General features: G+C 44.8%; 2 protein-coding genes across 5 annotated transcripts in view; one reads left to right on the plus strand and one right to left on the minus strand.

The window, feature by feature from the left end:
- On the minus strand, window positions 1-13246 carry ETHE1 (ETHE1 persulfide dioxygenase). Its single transcript, XM_020812793.3, has 7 exons — window positions 13039-13246; window positions 8698-8842; window positions 7781-7929; window positions 5815-5944; window positions 4366-4455; window positions 1380-1496; window positions 1-554 (listed from the first exon to the last, which is right to left on the minus strand). The coding sequence occupies exons 1-7, from the start codon at window positions 13168-13170 to the stop codon at window positions 502-504; spliced, it is 816 nt and encodes a 271-aa protein (XP_020668452.3). The 5' UTR covers window positions 13171-13246; the 3' UTR covers window positions 1-501.
- Window positions 8671-26871, plus strand: part of ZNF575 (zinc finger protein 575) — a 20219-nt gene continuing 2018 nt past the window's right edge. The window contains exons 1-2 of one of the 4 annotated variants that reach the window (XM_072980158.2): window positions 8671-8809; window positions 25320-25433. In XM_072980158.2, the coding sequence (XP_072836259.1) occupies window positions 25352-25433 (82 nt within the window). In that variant the 5' untranslated portion in view covers window positions 8671-8809; window positions 25320-25351. Of the gene's footprint in view, window positions 8810-12826; window positions 12899-18793; window positions 18859-21122; window positions 21267-25319; window positions 25434-26871 lie in introns of those variants that run through there. The other 3 variants (XM_072980161.2, XM_072980159.2, XM_072980162.2) reach the window with 3 other exon arrangements.

The raw sequence follows: 26871 nt of genomic DNA on the forward strand, positions 1-26871 counted from the left end.
TTACCACAAATAAATTTTTATTTCATCAGCAGCAAGAGGTTCTGCGGTGGTGGTGGGGGGGACAACCCACGCACCCACCCACCCAGTCCTGAGTTGCAGACATTCACAGCATCAGTGTCTTTATCTTTCTGATCCACGAATGGAATGGAACGCCGTGGCCCAACAGAGGAATCTCGACAAGAAATGTCAGGCCAGTGCAAAAAAGGGTTAACAGGAAACAGGGTCAAAGAGCAAGCAAAATTAAAGGCAGAACTTGAAGCTTCTTCATTTAGGTACCAGAGGGCGCTTGGAAGGGGTGGGTTAGCCAGGGATTGAAATGTGCTATAACATCCAGCTCCTTCCTTCCACGGCGTCTTCCCCGCTTCTAACTTCCACAATAAGTGAATCGGGACAACCGTTGCTTCAGGACCATAAAGCAGTCCCAGGGCAGGGGGAATCCCTTTAGAACTCCGGTCCGAGGCGATCCTGCTGGGAAGCAGACGCAGGAAAAGCAGGTGCCGGCTAAGCAGATACATCTTGGACGCCACACTTCAGGTTAGCTGGCACAGCAAAATCTGCAAGGAGATGAGAGAGAATGGGCATTGTCACAGGACGGAGGACGGGCAGCCCTTACATGATCTAACCGGGAAGCTTCCTAACAATTGTGTGCCAGCCATTCCAACGTCCGGTGACACTTTTCAGCGTGATCCAGGTCGAGAATATTCAGAAACATTCCCTTCTTTTTTTGGGGGGGGGGGTGTGCCTTGGGACCGTGCAGCTTGCCCAGGGTTACACAGGCTGGCTTTTTTAAAGATGCCCGGTGGAGATTCAAACTTCCAACCTCTAGCTCCACAGCCAGAAACTTAAAACTACAGCCAGCCATGGGGAAGCGTAAAAGAAGGCAAATACATGATTCTGCTAGGGATTGGCCTCTCTCCAAGGCTGAATCCGCTACACAAACACCTGGGGTCTCAGACCTAGCAGTGGTTCCCAAGCTTGAGATCTCAGGTGTTCTTGGACTACAACTTCCAGAAGCCTTCACCCCAAGCTGTGTTGGCCAGGATTTCTCAGAGCTGTAGTCCATGGACATCTGGGGACCCAAGGTTGGGAAGCCCTATTCCAAGGCAAGCAGGGTTTGGATCATAACTCCCCACCCCCATCCCCTGTGGTTTAAAAGTCCATCTGGAAAAGCCAACGTCTTGCCCGAGAGAGCCATGTTTTCCCCCCAAAATTAGGAACTTCCTAGCTGAACGTTCGATTCCCCATCTAAACGACAACTCCCAGGATTCTCTGGAGGAAGCCCGGAGGGTTGAAGCCAAAAGATCCTAGCTTGGGGTGCAGAGAAGCAATCCGACGTCGCTCCTCTTCCTGGACCTAGAGAAGCAGAAGGCGAGCCTCACCGATCTGTTTGGGCTTGGGCAGATTCAGGTTGTCCATCAGTTCCACGAAGGCCTCCTTGGGCAACGTGAGGCGAGGATTCAGGGTCCGCTCTTCCTCCACGGTGGACACAGTTTGGCCTACAAGACAGGAGGGAGGGAGAAGATGTTGTAAAGCAGGTTCGGGATCCTCCAGTCCTTATGACTGAATCAGGGCTTCCGGAGTTCCCTAAATGGCTCCATCTCTTCCTCTATGACACAAATGTTTGCTACTTTCTTTTTTATGTATAAAAAAAGAAAGTATTAGTAAAAGTATCAATTAATTAATACTTAAGTATTAATTAATTGATAATTAATTAAGTATTATTAATTAATAAAAGAATTTATTTTCCAAAAAGTTAAAATGCTTCCCTTACATCTTAATCGACAGTAAGGGAACTGTCAGCATTTGGAGGGGACATGGGTGAGGGCCTTCTCTGTGGCTGCTCCCAGAGACTCTGGAATTCCCTTCCACTGGAGGCCAGCCTGGCCCCACCTCTGTTGTCCTTCCGTAAACACACAAAGGCCTTTCTCTTCAGGCAGACGTGCCCTGAGTGACTGGCTGCCTGAGTGGGATTTTTAGGTGGACTTACTGCACTGAATGTGTTTTTAGCGTTGCTTCTGTTTGCTGGTTCCTAGTGTGTTATTTGTTTGATCCTTTTCAATATTCGTACACTTACTGGTTTTAGCTTTAAATATTGTCTTTTAATGATGTGAGCCACCTTGGGTCCTTTTAAGGATAAAGGTGGGGTAAAAATATTTTAAATAAATAAAATAAGCTAACACAGGCCGGCATTTTGATTCGCAGCGTTTCTGCCTTAGGATGCTCTGCTGCTGGAACAGGATTTTCCACCAAAGTTTGCCAAAACTGAATTAGATGCTCAGAATGTCATTTTGCACTCTAGTGGAGACGAGAAGGGAGGCCGCACAAACTTTTGTGGCACCAAAAAAGCCAAAGAATTCCTAGTAGACGGAGCTCCACTGTTAGGCAGACATTTGACCTTTAAAAATTTTCACATATTTTTATATTTCTCCTTCTCCTTCTTCAGCCAAAATGGCTTCCAGAGCAGTTTCCTCAGAAGAAGAATGAACCAACCTAGCTGGTCGTTTTTACCTGGAATTACAAACCAGGTCAACAATGACAGAAATCATTTTTTGAAACAACTTTGCCACTGGGAGATGTTTTGTTTAAAAGTGCACAGGGAGTATTTCCACCCTCTCTCATAAAACACTGCAAACTTGTTGCCCGTGGCCACTAGAGAGACTGAGGGCACTTTTTCAGTACAGAAAAAAAAGATATTAAATTTAAAAAAAAATAAAGTGGACCCTCGATTTACAGACGGCTTGACTTACAGACTTTTCGAGTTACAGACTTCTCTGGCTGCAAAATTTAGGTTCGACTTGCAGCCGGAGAATCAACCTACAGACCAGAAAAAAACCAAAATGGAACAAAAATGGAACAAAAATGGCCGGTTATGGGATTAATCGGTTTCCAATGCATTGTAGGTCAATGGAGACTCGACCTACAGACTTTTCGATCTGCAGCCACCGTTCCAATACGGATTAATTCCGTAAGTAGAGGGTTGGAAGTATGGGAAGTAAGGAAACTGGCATGACCCTCTTAAGTTCTGCAGTGTACAGAAATTGCCCAGTCCCGCTTTAAGGCAGTATTATTGCGACTGGGTAACAGGACTGCCTGCTTTGGAAGCTGTCGTTAGGAAGAATTAAATATAAGCAGGTAAGTGCAGATGTGGATACTGTGGACTGCCAGAAAGCTCAACAAGGGGGTCCTAGTTAAATACAAGCCTGAACTATCTCTGGAAGCAAACATGTTGAAAACGAGGTTGTCCTGCTTTTGGCACATCCTCAGAAGGCAGGATTCTCTGGAAAAGGCCATCATACTGGGAAAGGTCAAAGGCAGCAGGGAAAGAGGAGGTTTGAATACAAGATGGATTGACTCCCTAAATGAAACCACAGCCTTCGATTTGCAGGAGCTGAGCAGGGCTGTTGAAGACAGGCCGTTCTGGAGATGGCTCGTTCATGGGGTCAACGTAAGTCGGACGCAACAACAGCACACAACTACAACACACACACAGGTAGCATGCTTCTCGCTGTAGAAACATTGTGTTACTAATATGCCTATATGACCCCCAGAGGAATCAATGGAAGCATTAAACTGAGGTAATTAAGCCATTAAAATAGTTAATGTCTAATCAGCCCTAATCTCAATGGGTGTTCAGCTGGGCAGTTCTTTCCTGCTTAACGTGGTGCTAAACCAGTAGTTCCCAAGCTTGAGTAAACCAGGTTTTCTTGAACCACAACTCCCAGAAACCCTGGCCAAAGACTGTAGGCAGCAAGAGAAGAGGAAGACCAAATAAGAGATGCACTGACTGCCTAAAAGAAGCCACAAGCTGGCGTTTACAAGGGCTGAGCTGGGTTGTTGAGGACAGGACATTCAAACGGTTGCTGTAAGTCAGGGAGAATGTGACAGCAGACCACCACAACAACAACGTTATGTGCATATTGGTAAAGAAAAGGGTGGAAAAGCAAAACATTGTAGTGGCTTAACAGCTTTATTTTAATGTGAGCTTTTGTGGGTGAAAATTCATTCCCTAAAAATAGGTTCATGCAATTTCATCTAACAGTGGTGGAGCTGGAACGTCTGGCTGTTCTGGACTACATATCCCAGAATACCATGGGCAGCATAGCCCCTGTCCATGGAGCAAGGGATCTTCTAGGAACTGCACTTCGAAAAAAAAAGCAACTCTTCCCATCTCTGACCGGCTGTACCATAGTAGCTCCTAGCAGAAGGCTGGGATGCTCAAGACCTGTCAGAGATTAGGGGATACTTTTCCCATGATCCGTCACGCTTGGGTAGTTGACCGTGGCGGATGGGAACTGGAATCTCATTTCTGCAGGGGTAAATCTTCCCCAGCTCCACTGGGGTCTCGTGCTGCTGTGAACCACTCACCAGTATAGTCATGGGCAGGGTAAACCAGGCAGTGACCAGGGAGTGTGAAGATCTTCTCATGGACCGACTGATAAAGCGTCTCAGGGGAACCTAGGAGGAGAGACGAAGCCGCATGAGCTAAGCACCACCAAGGTCCGTTCTCTCACCCGCTGTTCGATTTACAAAGTAGATTTCTAGGACGGTAAATGCTCCAACATCTCCCCACCTCCGATGTTCAGCAAACACACAAAAGGCAGAACTGTGTTTGTTGCCCCTACCAATGTCCAGTCTTGCCGGCTAGATGATTCTGGGCCCTGAGGTTCAGGACAATCATCTGACCAAGCTCTGATCCTCTGGCTGCGCAACTCACACACATGGACTTGGCATGAATAGTGTTGTATCTATGCAATGTTCCTTCAAACCACAGGAACAATGTTACTTCAAACCACAGCTGAATTTCTGCATGCACAGAAGAAATGCATGGACTAGAGCAGGGCTTCCCAACCTTGGGCCCCCAGAGGTTCCTGGACTGCAACTCCCAGAAACCCTGGCAAGCACAGCTAGGAGTGGAGGCTTCTGGGAGTTTTAGTCCAAGGACCTCTGGGGACCCGAAGTTGGGAACCACTCCATTAGAGAACTACGGGGAATCTTGGGAGATGTAGTCCAGGAACACAAAGATGCATATCTCTAGTTAGTACAGTGGTGCCCCACATAGCGACGTTAATCCGTTCCAGGATTAACGTCGCTATCCAGATTCATCGCTATGCAGGGTAGAGGAACCCACAGGAACACATTAAACTCCATTTAATGCGTTCCTATTGGGGAAAAACTCACTGGTAAGCGAAGATTCCCCCATCCGGCCGCCATTTTCGCTGCCCGGTAAGAGAGGGCAGGGCGCGAAAACGTTGCAGGCGGCCATTTTCTGCACCCGGCGGCCATTTTGGAACCGCCGATCAGCTGTTTTCTAAACATAGTAATGCAAAGATTGGTAAGTGAAACACTTACCGATCATCGCAATGCGATGTTTAGCCTATCTAAACATCGCAATGCGACTGCATTAGCGATCATAAAAAATGCGTCGTTATGCGGATTCGTCATTAAACGGTGCGCTTGTTAAGCAAGGCACCACTGTACATATTTCATGCTAACATGAAATATGTAGATAGAAGCATCATTGTCCCCAGTCATGTCAGAGCACAAAGTCAGGCAGGATCTACCAAGCAGGTAAGCTTTGAAGATGGCCTCCAGGTGCAGACTGTGCACCTGCCATCCAAGAACCACCTGCTTAGCTAAGTCCAGAGCCGTTCACCCACCCAGAGGCTGGCCACCAGGTGAAGGCTGTGAACATAAAGTGGTGGAATGAAGGAAGCATGATCAGTATTGGTGGGGGAGAACGAAACACTACAGGTGAGTCCCCTCTTCCAGAGAGACCCCTTCTCTTCCATCACCGAAGCTCCAGGGCCTCCCTACCTTGCTGGAAATCTGTCCGTCCGCAGCCCCGTATCAGCAACGCATCCCCTGTAAAGGCCATGCTTTGGTCATTCAGCACGTAGGTCAGGCAGCCGTCCGTGTGCCCAGGGGTGGCGCGAGCTTCCAGGGCCTGCAGGAGAGCAAGACAGGCCGTCGGAGGTGAAGCTTGACAGCTTTCCTCTTATTTTGCATCAACCTGACTACAAAGCCCATTCAAAAGTAAGCTTCGGCACTGTGTGCCAAGATGTGCCGCCAAGTCAGAACCGACACAGAGCAACCCAAAGAGGGCTTTCAAGGTAAGAGAGATACTTAAGGGGCAGCTTGGCCTGGTCTTCTCTCCGAGCGAGTTTCCATGGCCAAGGGGGGATTCGAACCCTGGTTTCCAGAGTCCTCGTCCATCAGCCACGACACCGCTGGATTCCAAAAGATCTCCTGTAGGGAGAATTAGTGCAGGGAAAGTGCCCCAGAAGGAGATGACAACTGTGATACAAGGAGATCTGCAAGCGGGATCTGAAGGCCTTAGGAATGGATCTCAACAGATGGGAAACCTTGACATCTGAGCGTTCAGCCTGGAGGCAGGCGGTGCATTACGGCCTCTCCCAATTTGAAGAGACCCTTGTCCAGCAGGCCAAGGGGCAAAGAGGCAGTCCTGAAACCAGCAAAATCAGTGAGCTGGACAGGGGACAGATTGTATTTGTCTTCAGTGTGGAAGGGATGGTCACTCTCGAATTGGCCTTCTTAGTCACACTAGACGCTGTTCGAAGACCTCTATTCAGAGCACATTGCCATAGTCTCTCGAGACTGAAGGATGCCTAACAGGATAATCAGTAGCTTTGCTTACATAGAACCTTTGGCCCTCCAGATGTTTCAAATTCCAGCTGCTCAAATATCATCCTATTGCCCTGACTGGCTGAGATTTGAAGTCCAGAATTCATTGTTATTTTCCAAGCCCTAATATAGGTCACCCATAGGAAAACAGAAGGGTGGAGTGAGATAAAATTGCAGGGAAAGCCTGGAAGTAACTAGTTACTAGTGCTATAATTATCAATAAGAAATAATGGGAAAGTAGCTATGCTGTTACAGTAAAATAATCTAACAAGCAATTACACACTTAATGGTTGTTGTGGGTTTTTCAGGCTCTACTCCCAATGGGTGTTAATTACACAATTACTTTCTATGTGCAGTAACTAACATTTCTCTAGTTACTTTCCATGTGCACTAATTAACACTTTCCAGTTACTTTCAGAAGTTACTTTAAAAAGGTATTTTAAAAGTTACTTTAAGGCATTTTTGGCAAGAATTTTTCACATTTTATACCTCTCTCTTACCAGTTTTAAATAACAAGTGAAACATTATTTGGTGTTGTCTTTTTGGTAAACAGTTGTAAAATATATTCGCGAAGGCTTTCACAGCCGGGATCTAATGGTTCTTGTGGGTTTTTCGGGCTCTTTGGCCTGAAAAACCCACAACCAGTTGTAAAATACAGTATCAGAATTGGCCACTAGGGGGAACCAGACAGCATTTCCCTATGGCTGTTTGGACAGCACAATGAGTTAGGGATTTTGCTGTGAACAGAGAGGTTGGGAGTTCAATTCCCCACCGTGCATCCCAGAATAACCAGCCTGGGTAGCCTTGGGCAAAGCTGTACAGTCCCAGGGATGCTCACAAAAGAAAAGAATGGTATACTCCCAACCTCTGGCTCTACGTCTCAGTACTTAAGTCACTGAACTATTAAGCCGTTCTCTGTCCCGAAAACCCTGATAATAGACTTGATGACACATAATTAAAATTATAGGTAACAACAAGATAACATGCAATAAATTCCTGGCGGGTATGAAGAATACCAATAACAACAGCCTAGCTTTCAAGATGCTGTGGTCACGCTTTCTTCTACCAGGTCCCAGAGTGTCCTTATAAAAGCATGATTCATTTATTTATTTATATCATATCAAAGTTATGAACTTACAAAAGCTCCAAATTTGAGGGCACTGCCTTCCTGGATATGGATATCAGCAGACGCACCACTGTCTTTGGAAATGACACTCCGACAGCCTGGGAGCAGATTCTTCAGAAGCCCCGTGCCAGTGATGTGATCAGCATGACAGTGAGTGTTGGCTAAGAATGGGGGAGAATAACAATTATTGACACTGCAGCATGCAAGCTGCAAACCTCCTCTGACTTATTGCAGAAGGACCTCCCCAACTCCCTAAATGAAGGCTACTTTAATGAGTTCTCACCCTTTGCTAAAGATCTGTTCGCTTCCCAGGGCCTTTTGCTTTTCACAGGATGCCGACAGCTTTTCAGTTTCACCAAGCAACACACACACAAACACAAAAACCCATAATGATTCTTAAGGTCCTCATTTTCTTTTCTACGGGGCCGTGAAGTTTCCTCTGCCTTCCAAATAAAGTGAAATCCATATCCTTTTATGCTTCCCAAAAGGTACGCAGAATGCATCCCACTAGGTTTTGTGGGTCTGCGATGCCCATCAGCCTAGCCCAGGAGAACTGAAGGGCAAAGAACGCCAGGAACTGCATTCCAACAGCATTTGGACGGCTGCATTTGGCTCATGCAAGGGGACCGTTTTCTATTTAGTCTCCATTCCAATTCAGATCGTCTTTCCCACCGAAGGAGGCGACCTTGAACTGCTCTTGCAGTAATCCAGCAAGAGCAGTTCAAGGCGCAAGATGAAACCAAAGAGCCACCGGCCAAACCGCATCCCAATAATCAAGGTCAGGCATCTTTGGCCTCCCCAATGTGTTGGCAGATAGCTTTCAGAATTCCCTGCAATTTGCCAATTGGGTTAAGATGATATGCGGAAAAAAAAATCTCAAGGTCCCAAAATTTCCCCCCACGGCGGACCTCAATCCAGCCCAAACTCACCTGCGTAGAGGACATTGAGACTCAGCTGTTTCACCAGCGTTGAATCTCTCTTGGCTGTTTCCAGAACTGGATCGATCAGGATGGCTTCCTTGGTTTTCATATCTGCCAGCAGGTAGGTGTACGTGAAACTTTCTGATTCAAAGAGCTATAGGGGAAGAAAAGACTTAGGGTTAGTGCATGGAGAGCGTGGATAAGGAGATCTGTTTATTCTTACAAGTCGGATTTTGCTGTTCGGCCCTGAAAATATTTTAACCATCCGTCTTTGTCAAACACGCATATAGGCAATTAACAGATACAAGTTCTTAATGTAATGATATTTGCAAGTACAGATAATATGGGATAAGAAATGATAATCGCTGTTATCCTGATTCATTTCCCTTTACTCTGGAAATAATAAAAAATTTAAAAAAACTTAATCAATGAATTATGTGCCATTACAGTGACTTCTACTTATGAAAGTTTTTTTCCCAGTTTTTTTCTTTAAAAACTGTACAGAGTAGTCAGAAATGGTTTATTATTCCCGGCACGAACTGATTCGTTTTTCGGGGAGGGGTTCGTGATAGTTTGTGGTTCGTGAGTTTGTGCCCATCTTGAATTGTCAACGTTTTTGAAAACATGCATCTATTTAGTTGTTACTATCCCTGTGGTCACCATCAATGATATAGATTTAATTCTATTTTCTGGTTTGATACGTCTTCAAACCTTATGACACCAAGAGATTTTTCTTCCTGCAATTTCCTTGCTCCCATCCCGAGCTTCTAAAAGTTATTTTTTAAAAAAAAGCTGCAACTGCTGGAAGCTTACTCCAAGGGTTCTGGCGCTGGGATTCTGGGAGATGGCAATTAAAAAAAATGACTTTTACAATCTCAGCTTCCTGTCAGTATTAGTACCAACATCCACAAATCCCAGATAAGTTTATAGTCCTTATTGTGCAATATGACATACTAAATAGGAGCAGAATGGTCAGTGGGCTGAGAACATGCAGTTAATCATCACACCTATTCCATTTCCAAGAATCCAGCAGATAATCTTGATATCTGTCTGAATGAGTCCTCCGTTCAGAGCAAGTCTGCTGATATTCAAGAAGAAACTCTAACCTTACAGGGGTGAGAGATTAATGTTTAAAACAAGGACCAAAGGTCAACAAAGGATTTATCGTAGATACATGCACCTTGTTAGCAAAAGCACAGAAATCAAAGCAGCCAGCAAGGTCAACCAACCAAACAACCCTAGAAGAAGCTAAAGATTTATCGGCTGAAATCCTGCAGGTGTAGCCACAGAACTTGCTGGCCGACCTTGGACGCCTCAAGCTCTCTCAGCTTGGCCTACCTTCAAGCCTTACTGCGAAGATAACACAGGAGGGAGAGACGTGTACAGAGCAGAAAGACAAGCAGGATATTAAAGTTAAATAAATAAATAGGCAGACAGGCTCCGTTGTGTGGGATCACCTGCTCTGATTCTGACGGAAAACAGTCCTGGATGTAGATTCCGGCACACAGGCAAGTTTTTCGTCATCCGAAATACATCTGCTGGTTTTCACCAAAGGTCTATTGAAGCAGCATACAATACAGTAGTGCCTCGCATAGCGACGTTAATCGGTGCAGCAAAAATCGCTGCAAAGCCATTTCGCTGCTATGTGATTTAAAAAAGCCCATAGGAATGCATTGAAACCCCTTCAATGTGTTCCCATGGGCTTAAAACTGACGTTTAAGCAAAGATCCTCCATACGGCAGCCATTTTCGCTGCCCGGTAAGCGAGGAATCGTCCCTAAACACAGAGGGTGGCCATTTTGTTTACCCGGCGACCATTTTGAAACCGCCGATCAGCTGTTAAAAAATCATCGCTTTGTGATAATCGGTAAGCGAAACAGAGTACCGATCATCGCAAAGCAATTTTCCCCATTTAAAACATCGCAATGCGATCACAAAAGCGATTGCAAAAAGTTTGTCGGTATGCAATTTCGTCGTTAAACGGGGCGCCCGTTAAGCGAGGCACCACTGTAAAATACAGCATCACAGTAAAGCTGATGTGACAGAGATCTCTTACTTAAAGGACTAAAGGTGTGAATGACTTTAAGGATTTTAAAAGCCTCAAAAATCAACATTTTTAATGCAGCCCAGGAAACAAAGGGAAAAAGTGACTTTGGAGGAGAAGGAATCGGGAGAGCCATTATCCCATGTTTTATTTATTTATTTATTTATTTATTTATTTATTTATTTATTTATTTATTTATTGATTGTCATTGTAAGTATATACACAGTATACCCATACAATGAAATTCACAGACACCCAGAGACCAGACACATGAACACACAGAAAATTCCCCAAACACTCCCCACCCACTTACCGTTTTTAGCTTTAAATATTGTCATTTAACATATAAATGACAAGACAAGATGGCAAGACAATATAATGCCAAGGTAAAATGAACTGCTGGATAGCTCAGTGGTTTAGGTCTCTGGCTGCAGGCTGGGAGTTCGAATCCCCACTGTGCCTCTTTGACAGGGGGCTGGACTGGATGATCTCTGGGGGTCCCTTCCAGTTCTGCAGTTCTAAGATTATTATTATAGATTATTTGTCCTTTAATGATGCAAGCCACCTTTGTAAACACATTGCTTTTAGATTTTAATATTGTCTTTCAATGATGTAAGCTGCCTTGGGTGATTTTAAGGAGAAAAGTGGGGTAGAAATGCTGTCAAAAATAACTTCAGGAATCCAGTTCACACAACCCTTTCTTAACTTCCTGGATCTAACATACAGTATATTCTTACTCACATCTTCAAGGCTTACCCAACATCCCTTATCTCTGCTTTTATCGTCTATGAACTTTGCTCTTTCGACTTTCGCGGCCCCCCTGCCCCCTCAGACGACTCTCCCCCTCCCGGCATGTATGCCTGCCAAAGGCTCCCACAAAAAATAAAATAACAGGCAAATAACTAGCGATCTGCTGCTACTCTGCCAAAACAGATGCCCGAGAGAGCTGACTCATTCTGCATCAGACCTGATGACCAAACAAAGTTTATTCCCAGAAATCTCCACCCGAAGTCACACCCTGATAAATTTGGAAATGTTTTCATTACTACAGCCTCCAAAGCTAGCCCAGCAACAAGCCAACTCCAAACACAGGAACTGCTCACTAGCCCTATATTGGCTATTAAGGATCAGGTCTTTTGTATAGTTATTGGCTCTTGATTGCTCATTCAAGACCAAATCATCCTCCAATACTTTATATTACAATAGAGCTATCCAATAACCATATTATAATCCTTTAAAAAATCTGTTTCTCTCCCAGCTATTGCAAAGATCACAGACAAGCTCAGAGAGGCTCCGAGCGGCTGATGATCTTACAGGACCTGCTATTGATAAAATCCGAAGGTTTTTACCTTGCAAGCCAGGAGGCCAAAAAAGCAAGTCAACAATAAAGGAAAACATGCATGCTCCTTAAGGGGTGATTTAGATAGACTCATGCATGGAAAGCACCCCATAAACGCAATTATCTTGATTATGCATAGAATCAGGCCACTATCAGGAAATTTTAGGTAGCCAAGAAGTAAAATCCACACACCCTAAATTCTGGCTCCACCCCACACTAATTTGCCAGATCTTCACATTAAAGTACCATCATATCCATACTGGAAAGGGAAGCTGTGTATATGTATGAAATTAAAAAACAAATACGTAACATGTTTTTATACGTATTGCACACCAGGATTATTAGTTTTGGGGACATATTCTAGTACAGTTTCTATGCCTTTCGCTGACCATTTGGAATTCTTCTGATTTTTTTATTATTTTGATTTCTGTATAACCACTATGTGCTATATTCTTGAAAGTGTTATTGTTTTATTGTGTTGTTAACCGCCCAGAGTGGCCTTGTAGCCAAATGGGCCGCGAAGGAGAAATTGAATCAATCAATCGAAGAAAAATCAGCCAAGGGAGCTCTCTTCCCACCCCCCAAAAAAAGAAAACGACAAAAGCATCACCTGCAGAACTGCTGCCTGCAGCATCCAAAGACTTCATTGCCACACATTGAAACTAAAAGAAGCAACCACCCCATTCAGCCTGGAGCTTAATACTGTAAAGACTTCCCCACCACCAGCTCCCCTGGGGCGATTGGATAAAAAGACCCCTGCACCTGTTGAATTTCTGCCTGCAGGGCAACTGCTTTAACCCAGAAAGGAAAATGTTTCCATCGAAGAAGGTAAAGAAAGGCATCAAGGGTACAATTTAGGGCGACGCTGCCTTCCAAGATCGCCCCCGCCCCCAAATTCCCACCTAAGGGGCACGGGAAGTGGGGGGGGGCTGATCGGGACCCCCCACCCCCCGGCCACCTCGTCTCACCTGGCGGAAAAGGAGCCCCTGGCGCTGGGCGGCGCGGACGCAGAAGCCCCTCCGCCCAGGAAGGCCCGCCAGGTGCGGGAGGGCGGCGGCGGCGGCGGCCGCTCGGGCAGGGCATCTCCGGGGCAGCCACATCGGGATCGCGCCTCCTGGATCGCTCGCTTTCCAGGAAGGGACCGGAGGAGGCGAGCCCTTTCCGGGCTGTCAGCTGGAGGCGGGCCCGGGGGGGGGGGGAAGCGGAGGGAGGCGGGTTCGAGACACGAGCCGCCTTAAAGGGGAAGGGGGGAGGCGAGAGGGGTTCGGGGTCTGCTACGACAGCTCGAGAAATATAAATTGTGGGTGACAGCTCCCAGAACCCCACACAGCCAGCGAGAATTTTGGGGGGAAATGTTTTGGGAGAAGAAGCAGGAAGGAAGTAGAAAAAGAGCTCCAGTCTGTCCCTAGAGCTAGAGAAGGCATCCCTTTTGGGTTGCTGCTCCCAGTATCTTCCAGGCAACGGGGGGAGTCCAGGGATTGTAATCCAAAACGATTAAGTTTGATTTAAAAGGGGGGAAGGAAATCGGGGAGGGGTTCCAATCTTATCACAACGTGTGGAGAATCTCTTTGCTTGGGTTAGAGCTCCCACGCTGCTGGCTGAGGGTGGGATTCCAGGAATTGGAGTATGTTTAAATATTATTTATTTAAACTCCAACTCCCGGAATCCCAACCTCAGCCAGCAGTGTGGGAGCTCTAACCCAAGCAAAGAAATTCCCCACACATTGTGATAAGATATACAGTGGTGCCTCGCTAGACGATGATAATCCATTCCACTGAAATCGCTCTTTAGCGAAATCATTGTCGAAGCATCTCTCCATTGGAATGCATTGAAACCTGTTTAATGCGTTCCAATGGGGAAGAATCGTCGTGGTCTAGCGAAGATCGGCCATAGGAAAGCCGCTTTGAGAAATGCCGATCAGCTCTTTAAATCGCTGTCTTGCAAAGCTTAGGTCTCGAAAACACCCGTTTTGCGAGCGCGGAGGGAGCTGTCAAAATCGTCGTCTAGTGAAAATTGGTTTGTGAAGCAGGGACCAAACATTGTCCAGTGAAATTCCCCCATAGGAATCACTGTTTTGCGAATCGCTATAGCGATCGCAAAAAGTCAATGTCTAGCAAAAAAAACCTGTCATGCGGAGTTAAGAGTTTTTTCTGATATTCAGTTTAAATCTGGCTGCCTGTAATTTAAGCCCATTATTATGTGTCCTGCAGTCTGGGATGATCAGGAACAGATCCTGCAAACCCAGCCCCTCGCCCCCTATGGCTACTTTTCAAGCATTTGAAAAGTGCTATCAGATCTCCCTTACTCCTCTTTTCTAAATCACTTTTTCTAATCATTTTAGGGTTGAATTGAATAATTGAATAATTATTTAGGGAATCATTGACCTCTATGGGTTAGGGCCCTTGGAAGCAATCCCTTGAAAACTTGTGAAGTGTTCCTGTAAATGAGAAACTTCTAAGGATCCTAAGGGAGAAAACAGGCCAACAACTTTCTGCAGATTATCTGTGTGTAAAGGGCAAGCCCATGTTTCTCTTTTAGAGGGCAGAAACGATGTGTACTTAAACTCGGTGGGTGTTACTGCAGTTTGTGCGTCGTCCAGAGATACTGTACTGTGGGAGGAGTGCCAGAGAGCTGGGCTGCATATTATGTGCAAAATAAAGCTTTGTGCCATTTTTATTGCAACCATATACAGTTCATAACGTTTATGTACTCTGTAGTGTGATAGGGAAGGGCAGCTACAGATCCTTTGCCCCATCCTAAGGTTTAACCTTATTGTCATTGTTGACAACAGTATGTTTACACAACCATTCAGAGCTGTCTGTGTTAAAGAAAAATTTACCACCTCTGTAGACTAAGTCTTTTCCAAGGCAGTTTACAGAATAAAAAGTTAAAGTACAGTTAATAGAAATAATGTTGAAAAGAATCACAGCAGCATGACAGGAAAAGTAGCATTTTTATTTTAAAACAATAACAAGAAATTGATTTAAAGTAGTCTAGAATAGCCAGATCTGTCTGAAGAGTAACATTTGAGCTTTTCTTGTATTATGTGTGCATAGTTTTGTTAGTGTATTTCTACATAACAAAAAAGGAGAAAATCTTATGAGGACTTTCAAATTTTACAAATTTACTTTAACATGCATTTTCAGCAGTGCCAATCTGGCTTTTCCAGATGCAGGCAAAGTGGACTGGGATCAGGAAACGACATGTTTAACTGGATTTGCAGGTCTTAAAGATAGCCCAAGATTCTCGTATCAGTTTTGTAATGTTTGATGCTGTTGTCAATCATGACAGCAACATTCTCCTTTTTAAAAGAAATTCAACAGGTGAAGCTTTCCCCCCCACATTGTCTCTATTCCACCAGGTAGCTATGAAACATAAGTAGCACAGAACTGGGGAATTTTACTCTGGGTGAAGAGACTACAACTCCCAGACTCCCCGAGCCTGCACAACCACTGGCCAGCTTGGCTGGGTGGCAGAGCACACACACACAAAAAAGATTCCCAGCTTTTAGCACTCTTAATAACCACAAGACCCAGCTACAGTACCTAGGTGTGATTTTGAGATGGATTGTTACACATTATTGCTTTGATTAGTTTTTTTTAAGGACCAGTCGTGTTTTCCATTTTTGTGCTTTCCACTTCTCAGAGTGGCTTTTTTATTTTTTAAAAAAGTATAGTTATTGATCTTTGCCTTAAAATTGCCTATTAGTGATGTAAGATGCCTCCCTATTTGTTGTTCACAGTTTTAAATATTAAATTAAATGTCCCAGAAGGCTTTTAATTGAAATAATATCAGCTGTGGGTCTGATGGCAATTTTTAGAGTATATATTTTTAATTGCATTTTAATTATTTTGCCCTTTTATTTTGCCTTTTTATTGTATTTTAAATGTTGTAAGCTGCCCAGAGACCTTCAAGTAGTGTGGGCGGCATATAAGTTAATAAATAAATAAATAAATAAATAAATAAATAAATAAATAAATAAATAAATAAATAAAATAATTGTCTTTTAATGTTAACCACCATTAAATACTCATTGTTTTCAACTTTAAATACTGTCTTTCATTGTGATAAACCGCCTTGGGTCCTTTTTAATGAGAAAGGCGGGATAAAAAATGTTTCAAATAAATAAATAAGACCCCATCTAACACTCCAAAGCTCAAAGAAGCGGCTCATTGACAAATAAGGCGCACCCTTTTTGTCCACTGCCAGCCACGGTTGTGACGTCATTCCCTTGCCCTCCCCTGGCGGGCGAAACCATTCGGAGAAGACAAAGGGGGGGAGGAAACGGGTCCCTGCAGATGGATCCGCCCAAGCTCAGACTTTCTACCCCGGGACTTGCTCAATTGATTCTGCTGCAGGTAGAGATCTGTTTGGATTTGGTAGTTGCTTTTGCTCGTTCCTCGGCGTTTTTTTCCTTCCCTTTTTGCATCCTTTGGTGGCGGTTGGGTTGCCTTTGGATGCATTTAAATCAAGCACAAAAGCCGCCCCCCCACCGCCTCCGCCTCCGAAACCTGTAGAGTTTCTCTTATGGGGGAGGGAGGGAGGGAGTTGTTGATCTGGTCGGTTTCAGACGATCGTGCATACCAAAATTGCAACTTTGCAAAATTGCAAAAAGCAAAGCAAAAAGCCGAAGTTGGGGGTGGTAGTGGAGAGAACCCACACACCTTAAGAAGTGTGTGTATGTACCATGGTTATGGCTATGGGCAAAAAAGTAACTAAAAAGCAACATTCTTTAAACAAACAAACCAACCCCAAAGCAATCCTGCACACACATACCAGAGAATTAGTCCCGTTAAATTCTGTGGGAATTGAGTAGACATTTGGAGGCTTGGACGTTTGGCTTTTTAAAAATCTGCCCCCAAATCTGAAATGACACCTTTCTTGATTTAAAACAAGGATGGACAAGCGGGACCCTCTATTATATGGTTTTTCAGATGCTGCTCCTGTCCTGTCAGCCATAGTTAGTGCAGCCAATGGAAGGGTTGATGATGGATGCTGGAATCCAGAAAAGGGGGAGAAAATTATGGAGAGGCAGAGATGGCCATCCCAGAAGCAGCCCAGTTGAAGCTCAATGGGACTGGGTTGATTGAACAGCTTGTGTGACAAATGGCCTAAGGACCCCTTTTGCCCCACCTTGAATCCTGTAGGGGAAAGTGAGATATTGAAATGTAAATAATACTGTCTTTCTTTTAACTGTACAGTGGTGCCTCGCTAGACGATGATAATCCATTCCACTGAAATCGCTGTTTAGCGAAATCATTTTCTAGCGAAAAGCATTTCCCCATTGGAATGCATTGAAACCTGTTTAATGCGTTCCAATGGGGAAGAATCATCGTTGTCTAGCGAAGATTGGCCATAGGAAAGCCGCTTGGCGAACCACCGATCAGCTCTTTAAATAGCTGTCTTGCAAAGCTTAGATCCCGAAAACACCCGTTTTGCGAGTGCGGAGGGAGCTGTCAAAATCGTCTAGCCAAAATTGGTTTGCGAAGCAGGGACCAAACATTGTCCAGCAAAATTCCCCCATAGGAATCACTGTTTTGTGAATCGCTATAGCGATTGCAAAAAGTCATTGTCTAGCGAAAAAATTGTCATGCAGGGTAACTGTCTAGCGAGGTGCCACTGTAGTCCCCTTGCTTTACCATTTGTTCCCGGGGCCTGTCTCACTGGGATAGAAAACATTTTTCTCCTGCAAGTGCTTCCTAGGTCCCAGTAGTAAGACGGCTCAAAGCCAGAAATGTGTTGGGAGCCACCCCTTTTTACTTCTCTTCCTGCCTTGTCCTCATTCAGTGATTTCGAACACAAACATTCCTCCTTTGAGCAGGGGGTTGAACTTGATGGCCTTAGAGGCCCCTTCTAACTCAATTATTCTGTGAAAACAGCTGCTACAGCTATTCCATTTTTTGTGACTTTTTCCCTATTAAGAAAAGTTTTTGCATGGTAAGGCATGGTAAGAAAGGAGGACAGGGTGAGGAACCAAAGAGTTACAAAATGAGAGCAGAATTAATTCTAAGAATGGACAGGAGAACTATATGATAAAAGCTTCATTTGGAAGTTTGCATGGACTCTCTTTTCTTCTCCCCCCGCCTCCCCCCAGCCAAGGGGCAGCCGTAGAACACCAGCTTGGAAGTTGACGTTTTTGGATTACAGTTCCTACAATCCCCATGCTGTCTAGAGGATTCTGGGAGTTGTAGTCAATGAAAGTATTTCTCTAGATTCTTTTCTTGCCAGGCGTTTTGAACAGATTGAAGGTAAAATGGCAAAATCGGGTTGTGATCCATTCTTGTGCATAGTCCATTTACCATTCCGTCTATCCTGTGCCTCAAATTGGAAATGTGGGAAAGATTTTTTAAAGCTGCATTATTATTATTAAGAATTTAATTGGATAGTTCTGTAGTTTAGGTCTCTGGCTGTGGAGCCAGAGGTTGGGAGTTCGATTCCCTGCTGGGCCTCCTGCAAGTAGAGTCAGCCTGGGTAGCCTTAGGCAAGTTGCCCTGTTTCAGGGTAACCCCCCAGAAGAAGAGAGTGGAGTATTTCTACTTGGAAAACCCTGAAAAGGGTCATCAATTGCGATCGCAAAACGATGGTCTGAATGGGGGAATTTCGCTTTGCGATGATTGGTTCCCGCTTTGGGAACCGATTCTTCGCAAAACGATGGTTTTTTAACAGCTGATCGGCGGTTTCAAAATGGCCACTGGGTGATTAAAATGGCTCCCCGCTGTGTTTAGGGACGGATTCCTTGCTATACTGGCAGTGAAAATGGCCGCCGTATGGAGGATCTTCGCTGGATGGTGAGTTTTTACCCCATTGGAACGTATTGAATGGGTTTCAATGCATTTCAATGGGGTTTTAATTTTCGCCTTACAATGTTTTCGCTTTACGTCGATTTTCCTAGAATGGATTATTGTCATTAAGCGAGGCACCACTGTACACAGAGTGTAGGCCTCTCACTATGAAAAAGTAACAGACTGTCTAGCTTGAATTAGGAATTGGATCACAGGGAGAGAGTTCAGTATCTTTTCAGATCAGACTCCCACCACCACCTCCAACCAGCTCTGACCTAGAGGGACCAGTCTGAGGCCACGTTTCCTCTTCCAAGGAGCATCTTTCTCTTTAGAAAATTTTGGCTGTACTCAAGAATGGGAAACATTTGTCTTCCAGATGTTTTAGACTTCAATTTCCAGATGTCACGGCCAGCGTGGCTGGTGGCAGGAGATCTTGGCCATTGATCTTGGCACCTCATCGCAGCCTGGCTGGCCAGATACTAAACCGGGCCGAGTTCCTGCTCCTTTAACAGTTATGCAGAAGGTGGAATTGTTGTGATGGTTAAATTTTTCATGGTAAGCTATAGCCGCTGAAGTTCTGCATTCTGTCTAATTATTAAAGAGTCTGTTACCTTGCTAGTTACGGATTTATTTTGCATCCTAGTCAGCTTCTTCCAGGAAGCTCTTCCTCCCCTGTTCCTTATAACCCGTGGGGCAGGTCATAACAGTTGCATCAAGGACTGAGGATAAGACTTTTTGTCTAAGGAAGAATCTTGTATAGGGTTGAATTCTTGATCGCTCTGGAATTGAGATCCAGTAGGAGGGACTATTTGGGCCATTTGGCTGCAGCTGAAATGATGTTTGTTGGGTTGTACTTGTGTACAAGTATATATGTGTACATGTTAAAGAGTTGCTGATTGTAACAAGTAAATAGGGCTCCTGTACCTTTAGTTGTTGTGCAAGTAGAACGTATGCAGTCATCAGTTTTACAGCACTATTAAAGGTACAATAGCCCAACTTTCCATTTTAAGAGGGTTCTCCAGGGTCACATCTTGGAAATGTTACTTCTGGGAACCATAACTCCCAGAATACTCCAGACAGCATAACTCTCCTAGGAAAACACTTCCATGTGGTGTCTGGGATATTCTCTGCACAGTTGCAAGGAACCGAGGAAAATCATGTAACAGTACAATAGAACCATAACAAAACCATGATGGGATTGCATTGAGGGACTCTATAATCCAGATTACTACTTGCTCTCGCTGTACAAAATTAAATTTCTGATGATCAGTCCTGCAGAATTAAGTAACTGATGGGTTGTCGTGCCAAAGACAGATCAGACATCTTATAGAGGTTGTATCACAGTACTGTTTGGGCGACACAGAAAAGGTCCAGTGGGAATAAAGGGATGCTGTGAAATCTACGGAAGGGGGTAATTTGGGAATGAAGGACATAGAGGGGGGTGATGGGAGGGAATACAGCAGTGGGCAGCTCAATCCCCAGACTTTGAAGGCCTTTGAGGAAGGGGCTCCTGCAATGTGCACAAAAGGCAACTGAAAGATGGGACTTATTCTGCAAACGGTTTGAGTCATCAGACACCGTTTGAAGAACATGCATCAAAAATGAGAACTTAAATAAGAGGCAGAAAATAAGAGGAATTTGGAATTTTGATATGGCAATAGGTATAGAATGGATGTCAGTATGTCATTGTTTCTCCTCTTCCCCTTAACCTCCATCCCTTTTTTTCCCTTTCCTTCTACCCTTTGTAAAAAATAAATTTAAAAAAGAAGGGGCTTCTCCCCAGACAAATCCAGTTGTTGCAAACGGAGTTAGCCTAGCATAAAACCAAAGAGGGGTGTGTATGTGGGGGAAATGGTTGTATTGATCTCTTAAGCCGCCTTGGGGCCTGCTGAGGAGAAAGGCAAGGTATAAATATGTCAGATGAGTTAATGGTAGAGATCCCAAGCTTTCCTAGGAGTAAGAGCCTCCGAATCAGTCTTTCTTTCCCTGTCTGGAAGCAGCATCCTTTGGCTATGAGATCTCCCTGCCTTAGGGATGCTATTTCAGTCATTGTTACTTTAGCAGGACCATATTATTTCTCTCTCCTCCCCCCCCCCCCCCGGCTTTCTCTTCTCTCCCCCCCCCAAATAATACTGAAAAGGCTGCGATTGGGTTGTCAGGCTGCAAGGGGAGAGAAAGACCCTCCTCTCTCTCTCTCTCTCTCTCTCTCTCCAGCCGGGCCGCTGTTGTTGCTGCTGCTGTGCCTGCACGTCGCTGGGGGGCTGGAAGAGGGGGGGCTTCGCGCTCGGGCTTTGGGAAGGGATGCGGTGGGGCGCCCAGCCTGGCCCCCCTCGGGGACAGCATGACCCGGCGCGATCGGCTCATGAAGGGGAGACCCCAGAGGCAGCCTGAGGCCGGGGGAGGCTCCCGGGCGGGTGAGTGTGTGGGGAGAAATCTGGGGGGGGGGGAGCAGACTGGGGTTTGGGAGCCTGGGAGGAGGAGGAGGAGGAGGAAGCCGGGTGTAGAGAAGCCCTAGGTAGGGGAAAGGATGCCGTGCAATCGGAGGAGGGGGCCCCCGAGGGGACATAAAGGGGGAGGAACATAAAGGGGAGTGCAAGCCTTGTGATTTGCACGGATGATGGAAGGGGGGTCATGTCTTCTGACCCCCTCCCCCTTCTTTTTGCATCCAGCTGTTGCAAATGGATTTAGCCCAGTGGTAACCCCAAAAGGGAATAAAGCAGGTGCATTGCAGCAAATCCGGATTGTCATGCAGGGAAGATGGGTCCTTTTCTGTCTTTTCCACACACACACACACACACACACATATATACACACAAGGGTTTCAAGATCCAAGGGATGTTGCCTTTCGCCGCCTAGAAAGGGGTGAAAAACCACACATCAGGGAGTCATGTAGCCTTCCGGATGTTGTTAAGACTCCAGTGCCCATCCTCCTTCAGCATTGGGTTGGGATAGATGGGAGCTGGAGTCGAAGAGCGACAGGAAAACCAATGGTTGGTGACTCCTGATGTCAGGGGAAGAGGCCAAGATGCCATTACAGACCAATCCTCTGTGTTTAATCACAAGCAAATATGATTGTGTTCTCTGAGGTTTACCCCTGGGAAACTCCGTAAGACAGGAAATAAAAATGCATTGGTGATAATAAAATTGGCCTTTGCTGGAGAGCAGTATGGACCAAGATTTCCAGCTAGTACAGAAGGATAATTCAGTGCTCTAAGTTGGGGGTTCATGTTTGGATGTATGTCCCAGCCCTATTTTCATTTCTTTTGTTTTTTAAAGCCATTTCCATCTGAATTCGACATTAAATTCATCAATACTTACTCAAGGCTATTTATTGAGAAAGTTAAGCTCGGCTTTATTTAGTAGTTGCTTATTCCTAAATCAATAGTCATGGGTCTTCAACCTGGCAGATTTATGATTATTATTGTCGGTCGGGGGGGGTGGGCAGCTGGCGTTGAAACTGCACCTCCCATCAGGCATAGCAAGCATGACAGGTGATAGGGGATGATGGGGGTTGCAGTCCAGCAGCAACTGGAGGCCTACTGATTGACTCATTATTGTCTGATACGAATGTCTGGCCTGCTAACCCTTGGGGAGCCAAGGAGACCAAAACCTCCCTCTGAAATGCAAGTTGAAGGGCAGGGTTCCTGCTCTCAAGAAACAGAGTAGCTCGGAAGCAACTTAATTCGGATTAAGGGGCTTTGGCACATTTAGGTAGTGAAGGGTGCCAAGACTTATTTCCTGGCTTTTTGCCTGTCTCTTGCAAGGCAAGTTACACAAAGCAAGATGGCTATCTAAGATATATATTATATGTATTAATTTGACCCCCTTCAGTAGAGTGCCATGAATTATCCAGGGACAGACGTTTGACAGCTCTGAACTAAATTTCTGCATTCTCTCTGCCAAAGAGAAAAAAAACTCTTCTGCAGTGGACATCACTTAAATACTCTAATAATCTTCGAACTGCAGAGTTGGAAAGGGACCCTGTTGATCACCAAGTCCAGCCGCTGACGAGGAGACCCACTGGGGAATCGAACTCCCAGCCTCTGACTCCACAGCCAGATGCCTAAACCTCGACCATCAGATTTATGTCTGGAGTGCACTCCATGTTCTGTCCCTTCCAGTGGCTGGCTGGCTGGCTGATTTATTTATTCACATTTTTATCCTGCCCAACTAGTAGCAGTCATGTAACCTACTTCTACTATTCTGGGCAGCTCATAGACCAACGTAAAAAGTATGTAATGATAACATATAAGCAACAATTTTTAAAAAATTTGAAAATGAATCATAGTAAACATGACGCATGAAAATGCAATAGCATTACGGGCAATATGATTACAAATACTGTATATATATCCTTACTGCATCTCTTTTTCACCTGTGACCCATTGCTTTTCCAGCTGCCTTGGACTACATCTCCCATCGTCTCCAGTGTACTGATGGGAGACGTAGTCTGATAAAGCAGGGTTCTTGGGGGAAAGCTGCTGTCCTAGAGGGACAGCCCTCAGCTCCACCAAGATGTGCCACCATGAGAGTATAGCCAATGGTCAAGGAAGGCCAAGAGTTTCCATCAAACATCTGGAAAGCCACTTCCTGTTCATTCCTGGATTGAACCAAAAAGGCCTTTCATGGGATGACATGGAAGAAGGACAATGTCCGAAGCGGCTTCCCTCTGTTTCTGGCTTGATACATTTCCTGTTCTGCATCTGGCCTCCAATGCAGATGTTGGGTTGAGTTTGGGTAGAAGAACCAAACTCATAGATCTTAGGATATTTTTGTCTGCACCTTCCCTTCTTTCTAAATGGCTTCTATTCACCCCCCCTTTTTCCTTCGCCTTTTTCTTGGACCATCATCCTACCCTGGACTTGACTTCCTGCAGCATCTCTCTCAGCTTCTCTTCTCTGGCCTGTATTTATTCCGAGCAAGTTACCATGGCAACTCGACACCGAACGCCAAGTCAAGCAATAGAGAATCCAGCTCTAATTGGATTCCAGGGCCTTTCCGGAGATGAAAATCTGTGAGGGGACTTGTACTATGGAAGTAACAATTTTTAATGCAGGACTACATTTTTTATCATGCCATTGTGCCCCCGCCCGCCCCCGCCCCTGATAAATCAAGGACCTCAACGGATAGACTGGCCCATAAAAATGGGTAGCCTGCATATTTGTAGAGTCCTACAGTGGTTGCTTGTGACTGAAAAAAACTGTCAAATTTCATAAAGCTACTCTAATTGGTTACCTGGCCAAATTTCTCGCTCGTCATAGGTGCTCATGTACAGAAGTTACTGTTTCCAAGCCTGTTTTTTTGTTGGGTGGGGTGTTAGCAGAAATATTATGTGGCAGATCAGAGTTCGATGTTCTCTATTTCAGTTCTTTAAAAAACCTAAAGCATTAACAGATATAAAAATAAGATATTTTTTCCTGTTGCTAAATCTTTGCTCAAAAATATTGTTAAAGTGCAAGTCACAACACAGTGAATCGAGTAATCATGAGTAGATACCAAATAAGGCATCAATGTTCAAATATGTAAGACTATCCAGATGTTTGGATAAAATTAATATATAACAGGGATCTAAGCTTCAAAAAATTATAATTTTTGGACTAGAGCTCTCAGACAGCCCCTCTTACCTGACCAGTATGGGTGCTGCCTAAAATTAGTCTATTGATGGGGTTTGAGTTGTGTTATTATTGTTAGCTTTATTTGTATGCCACATTTCTCCAAACAAAGGGACAAGAGCGGCTCACAACATTAAAATTCACACAATTAAAGCACAATAAGCTACATAGTAAAAGACAAATGTAAAGAACATAAAGATGTTCCTTCAGCTGCAGAATAGTACTTTTTCTTAGCAGGACTTAAACCACACAAATAAACGTTTGTAAGGTATACTTAACTCCATAAAGCCTCTTTTTGAAGTCTATCTTTCCATCATATATTAAGCCTATACAGTAATCCCAAATTACTAACCAAGTAGCCTGGTTTAGACTGACTTTTGTGTCTTCCAGATCAAAGCGGAATGCCTAGATTTGGTTCCAGAGGAAAACAATGTGAATTTTCCAATAGATTTATGTCTGGAGTGCAAATCAAAATGAGACACAAGTTATTTCAGCCTTTTTGTTTGAATTTTGGAAAATCAAATTGCACTGGGTTTGCAAACCCCTGAACTTAAGTGTCTAAAATTGGGTGGGCTTACTCCTTTCTTTAGGGTATACTATATTGCCAAATTTCACGTACCTCCGTGGCAAAACAAAACAAAAAGTTACAGCTTCTTTTCGGTTTTCCGTGGACATCAACGGGAAGCTTACTGATTCATTCAGATCCATGGGATAGGTGTCTCTGGAATGAATCAGGATTCAATGGGAAACCCTGAATCGGTCTCCAAACCAGATCGGAGAACCCGTGCACATCCCTAACGATCACCGCCAGTTGCCTAATGATTTTTGCTTTGTTTCTCTCTTTGTTTTTTGCAGATTACCTTCTTGCTCGCCCAACCCTAGTCCTGATGCTGGAAAGGGGGGAACAGCCCTGCATGAGCAACAGCAAGAATGGAGCAGCCAGCAACCCCCTGAGTGGCAACATTGCAGGTCAGGGACGTCCATCATATAGGCATATAGGGGGAGGGGGACTACAGAGCCTATGATTCTCCGTTCTGGGAGTTCCATCTGACAGACACCTACGCTGTTTCCCCCAAAATAAGACCTAACCTGAAAATAAGCCATAGTATGATTTTTCAGGATGCTCGTAATATAAGCCCTACCCCAAAAATAAGCCCTACAGTGGTGCCTCGCTTAACGAGCGCACCGTATAATGACGAATCTGCATAGCGATCCCTTTTTCAGGATCGCTAATGCGGAGGCATACCAATCGTTCCAATGGGCAAAACTCGCATAGTGACGATCGGTAAGTGTTTCGCTTACCGATCTTCGCTTCGTGATGCCCGCAGATCAGCTGTTCAGCAGTTCTAAAATGGCCGCTGGACGCCCGAAATGGCCGCGCGCGGTGTATTCGTGCCCTCCCCTCGCTTACCGAGGGCGCGAAAATGGCTGCCGCTATGGAGGAAACTTCGCTGAACAGTAAGTTTAGGGCCCATTGGAACGCATTAAACGATGTTTAATGCATTCCAATGGGTTTTTACGTTCCAGTTAGCGATGTTTTCACATAGCGAGGGTTAATCCGGAATGGATTAACCTCGCTATGCGGGGCACCACTGTACTTAAGTGAAACCCTGCTCTCCGTCATTGCGCAACAACCAGAAGATGACATGACTGTATTTGAATAAATATAGATGATTGTACATGAAAAAAATCCCCTGAAAATAAGCCCTAATGCTTTTTTTGGAGCAAAAATTAATATAAGACCCTGTCTTATTTTCAGGGAAACATGGTAACTGTGGATTACCTGGGAGGAAGCTCTAAGCTAAAAGGCAGCCTAACAAGACATAAACACCACTCAGCTTCCTGTTCAGACAGGAAGTTCCCAAATAGCAAGGGAAGGGAGCGGCTTCTTTTCTCAACAGGAAGTGAGGCGGAACTAGGCCTAGCAAACCGTAAAAGGCATCCAGTTGAGGCCCTGCTCCCAGGTGAGCCACATTTCGGTGTCTGCAAGTGTATCTCAGGTTGGACATCCAGAATGGAGAATTATGAGGTTTGTAGTCCAAATCATCAAAAAATCCCATCCTTAATATATTCCCTGGAAAAGACCTTGATGTTGGGAAAGAGTGAGGGCAAGAGGAGAAAGGGACGACAGAGGACGAGATGGCTGGAAAGGGTAATCGAAGTTACCAACATGAATTTGACCCAACTCGGGGGCAGTGGAAGACAGGACGGCCTGGCGTTCTCTGGCCCATGGGGTCACGAAGAGTCGGACACAACTTAACTAAACAACAACAATGCCGTATATGGCCTTGGGAATATATTTATTTATTTATTTATTTATTTATTTGATTTATATCCCGCCTATCTGGACTATAAGTCCACTCTAGGCGGCTTCCAGCATATAATAAGAATAAAATACAATTAAAAA

Source organism: Pogona vitticeps, chromosome 9, assembly GCF_051106095.1.
Source record: "Pogona vitticeps strain Pit_001003342236 chromosome 9, PviZW2.1, whole genome shotgun sequence".
Classification (NCBI taxonomy): Eukaryota; Metazoa; Chordata; class Lepidosauria; order Squamata; family Agamidae; genus Pogona; species Pogona vitticeps.

Coding starts and splice junctions, on each gene's coding strand:
- ETHE1 (XM_020812793.3), bottom strand. CDS start 13,170: ATGTGGCTGCCCCGGAGATGCCCTGCCCGAGCGGCCGCCGCCGCCGCC. Junction 8,843..13,038: donor AGGGGCTCCTTTTCCGCCAG/GTGAGACGAGGT, acceptor CTTCCCCTATAG/CTCTTTGAATCAGAAAGTTT. Junction 1,497..4,365: donor CCCTGCCCATGACTATACTG/GTGAGTGGTTCA, acceptor CCTGTCTTGTAG/GCCAAACTGTGTCCACCGTG.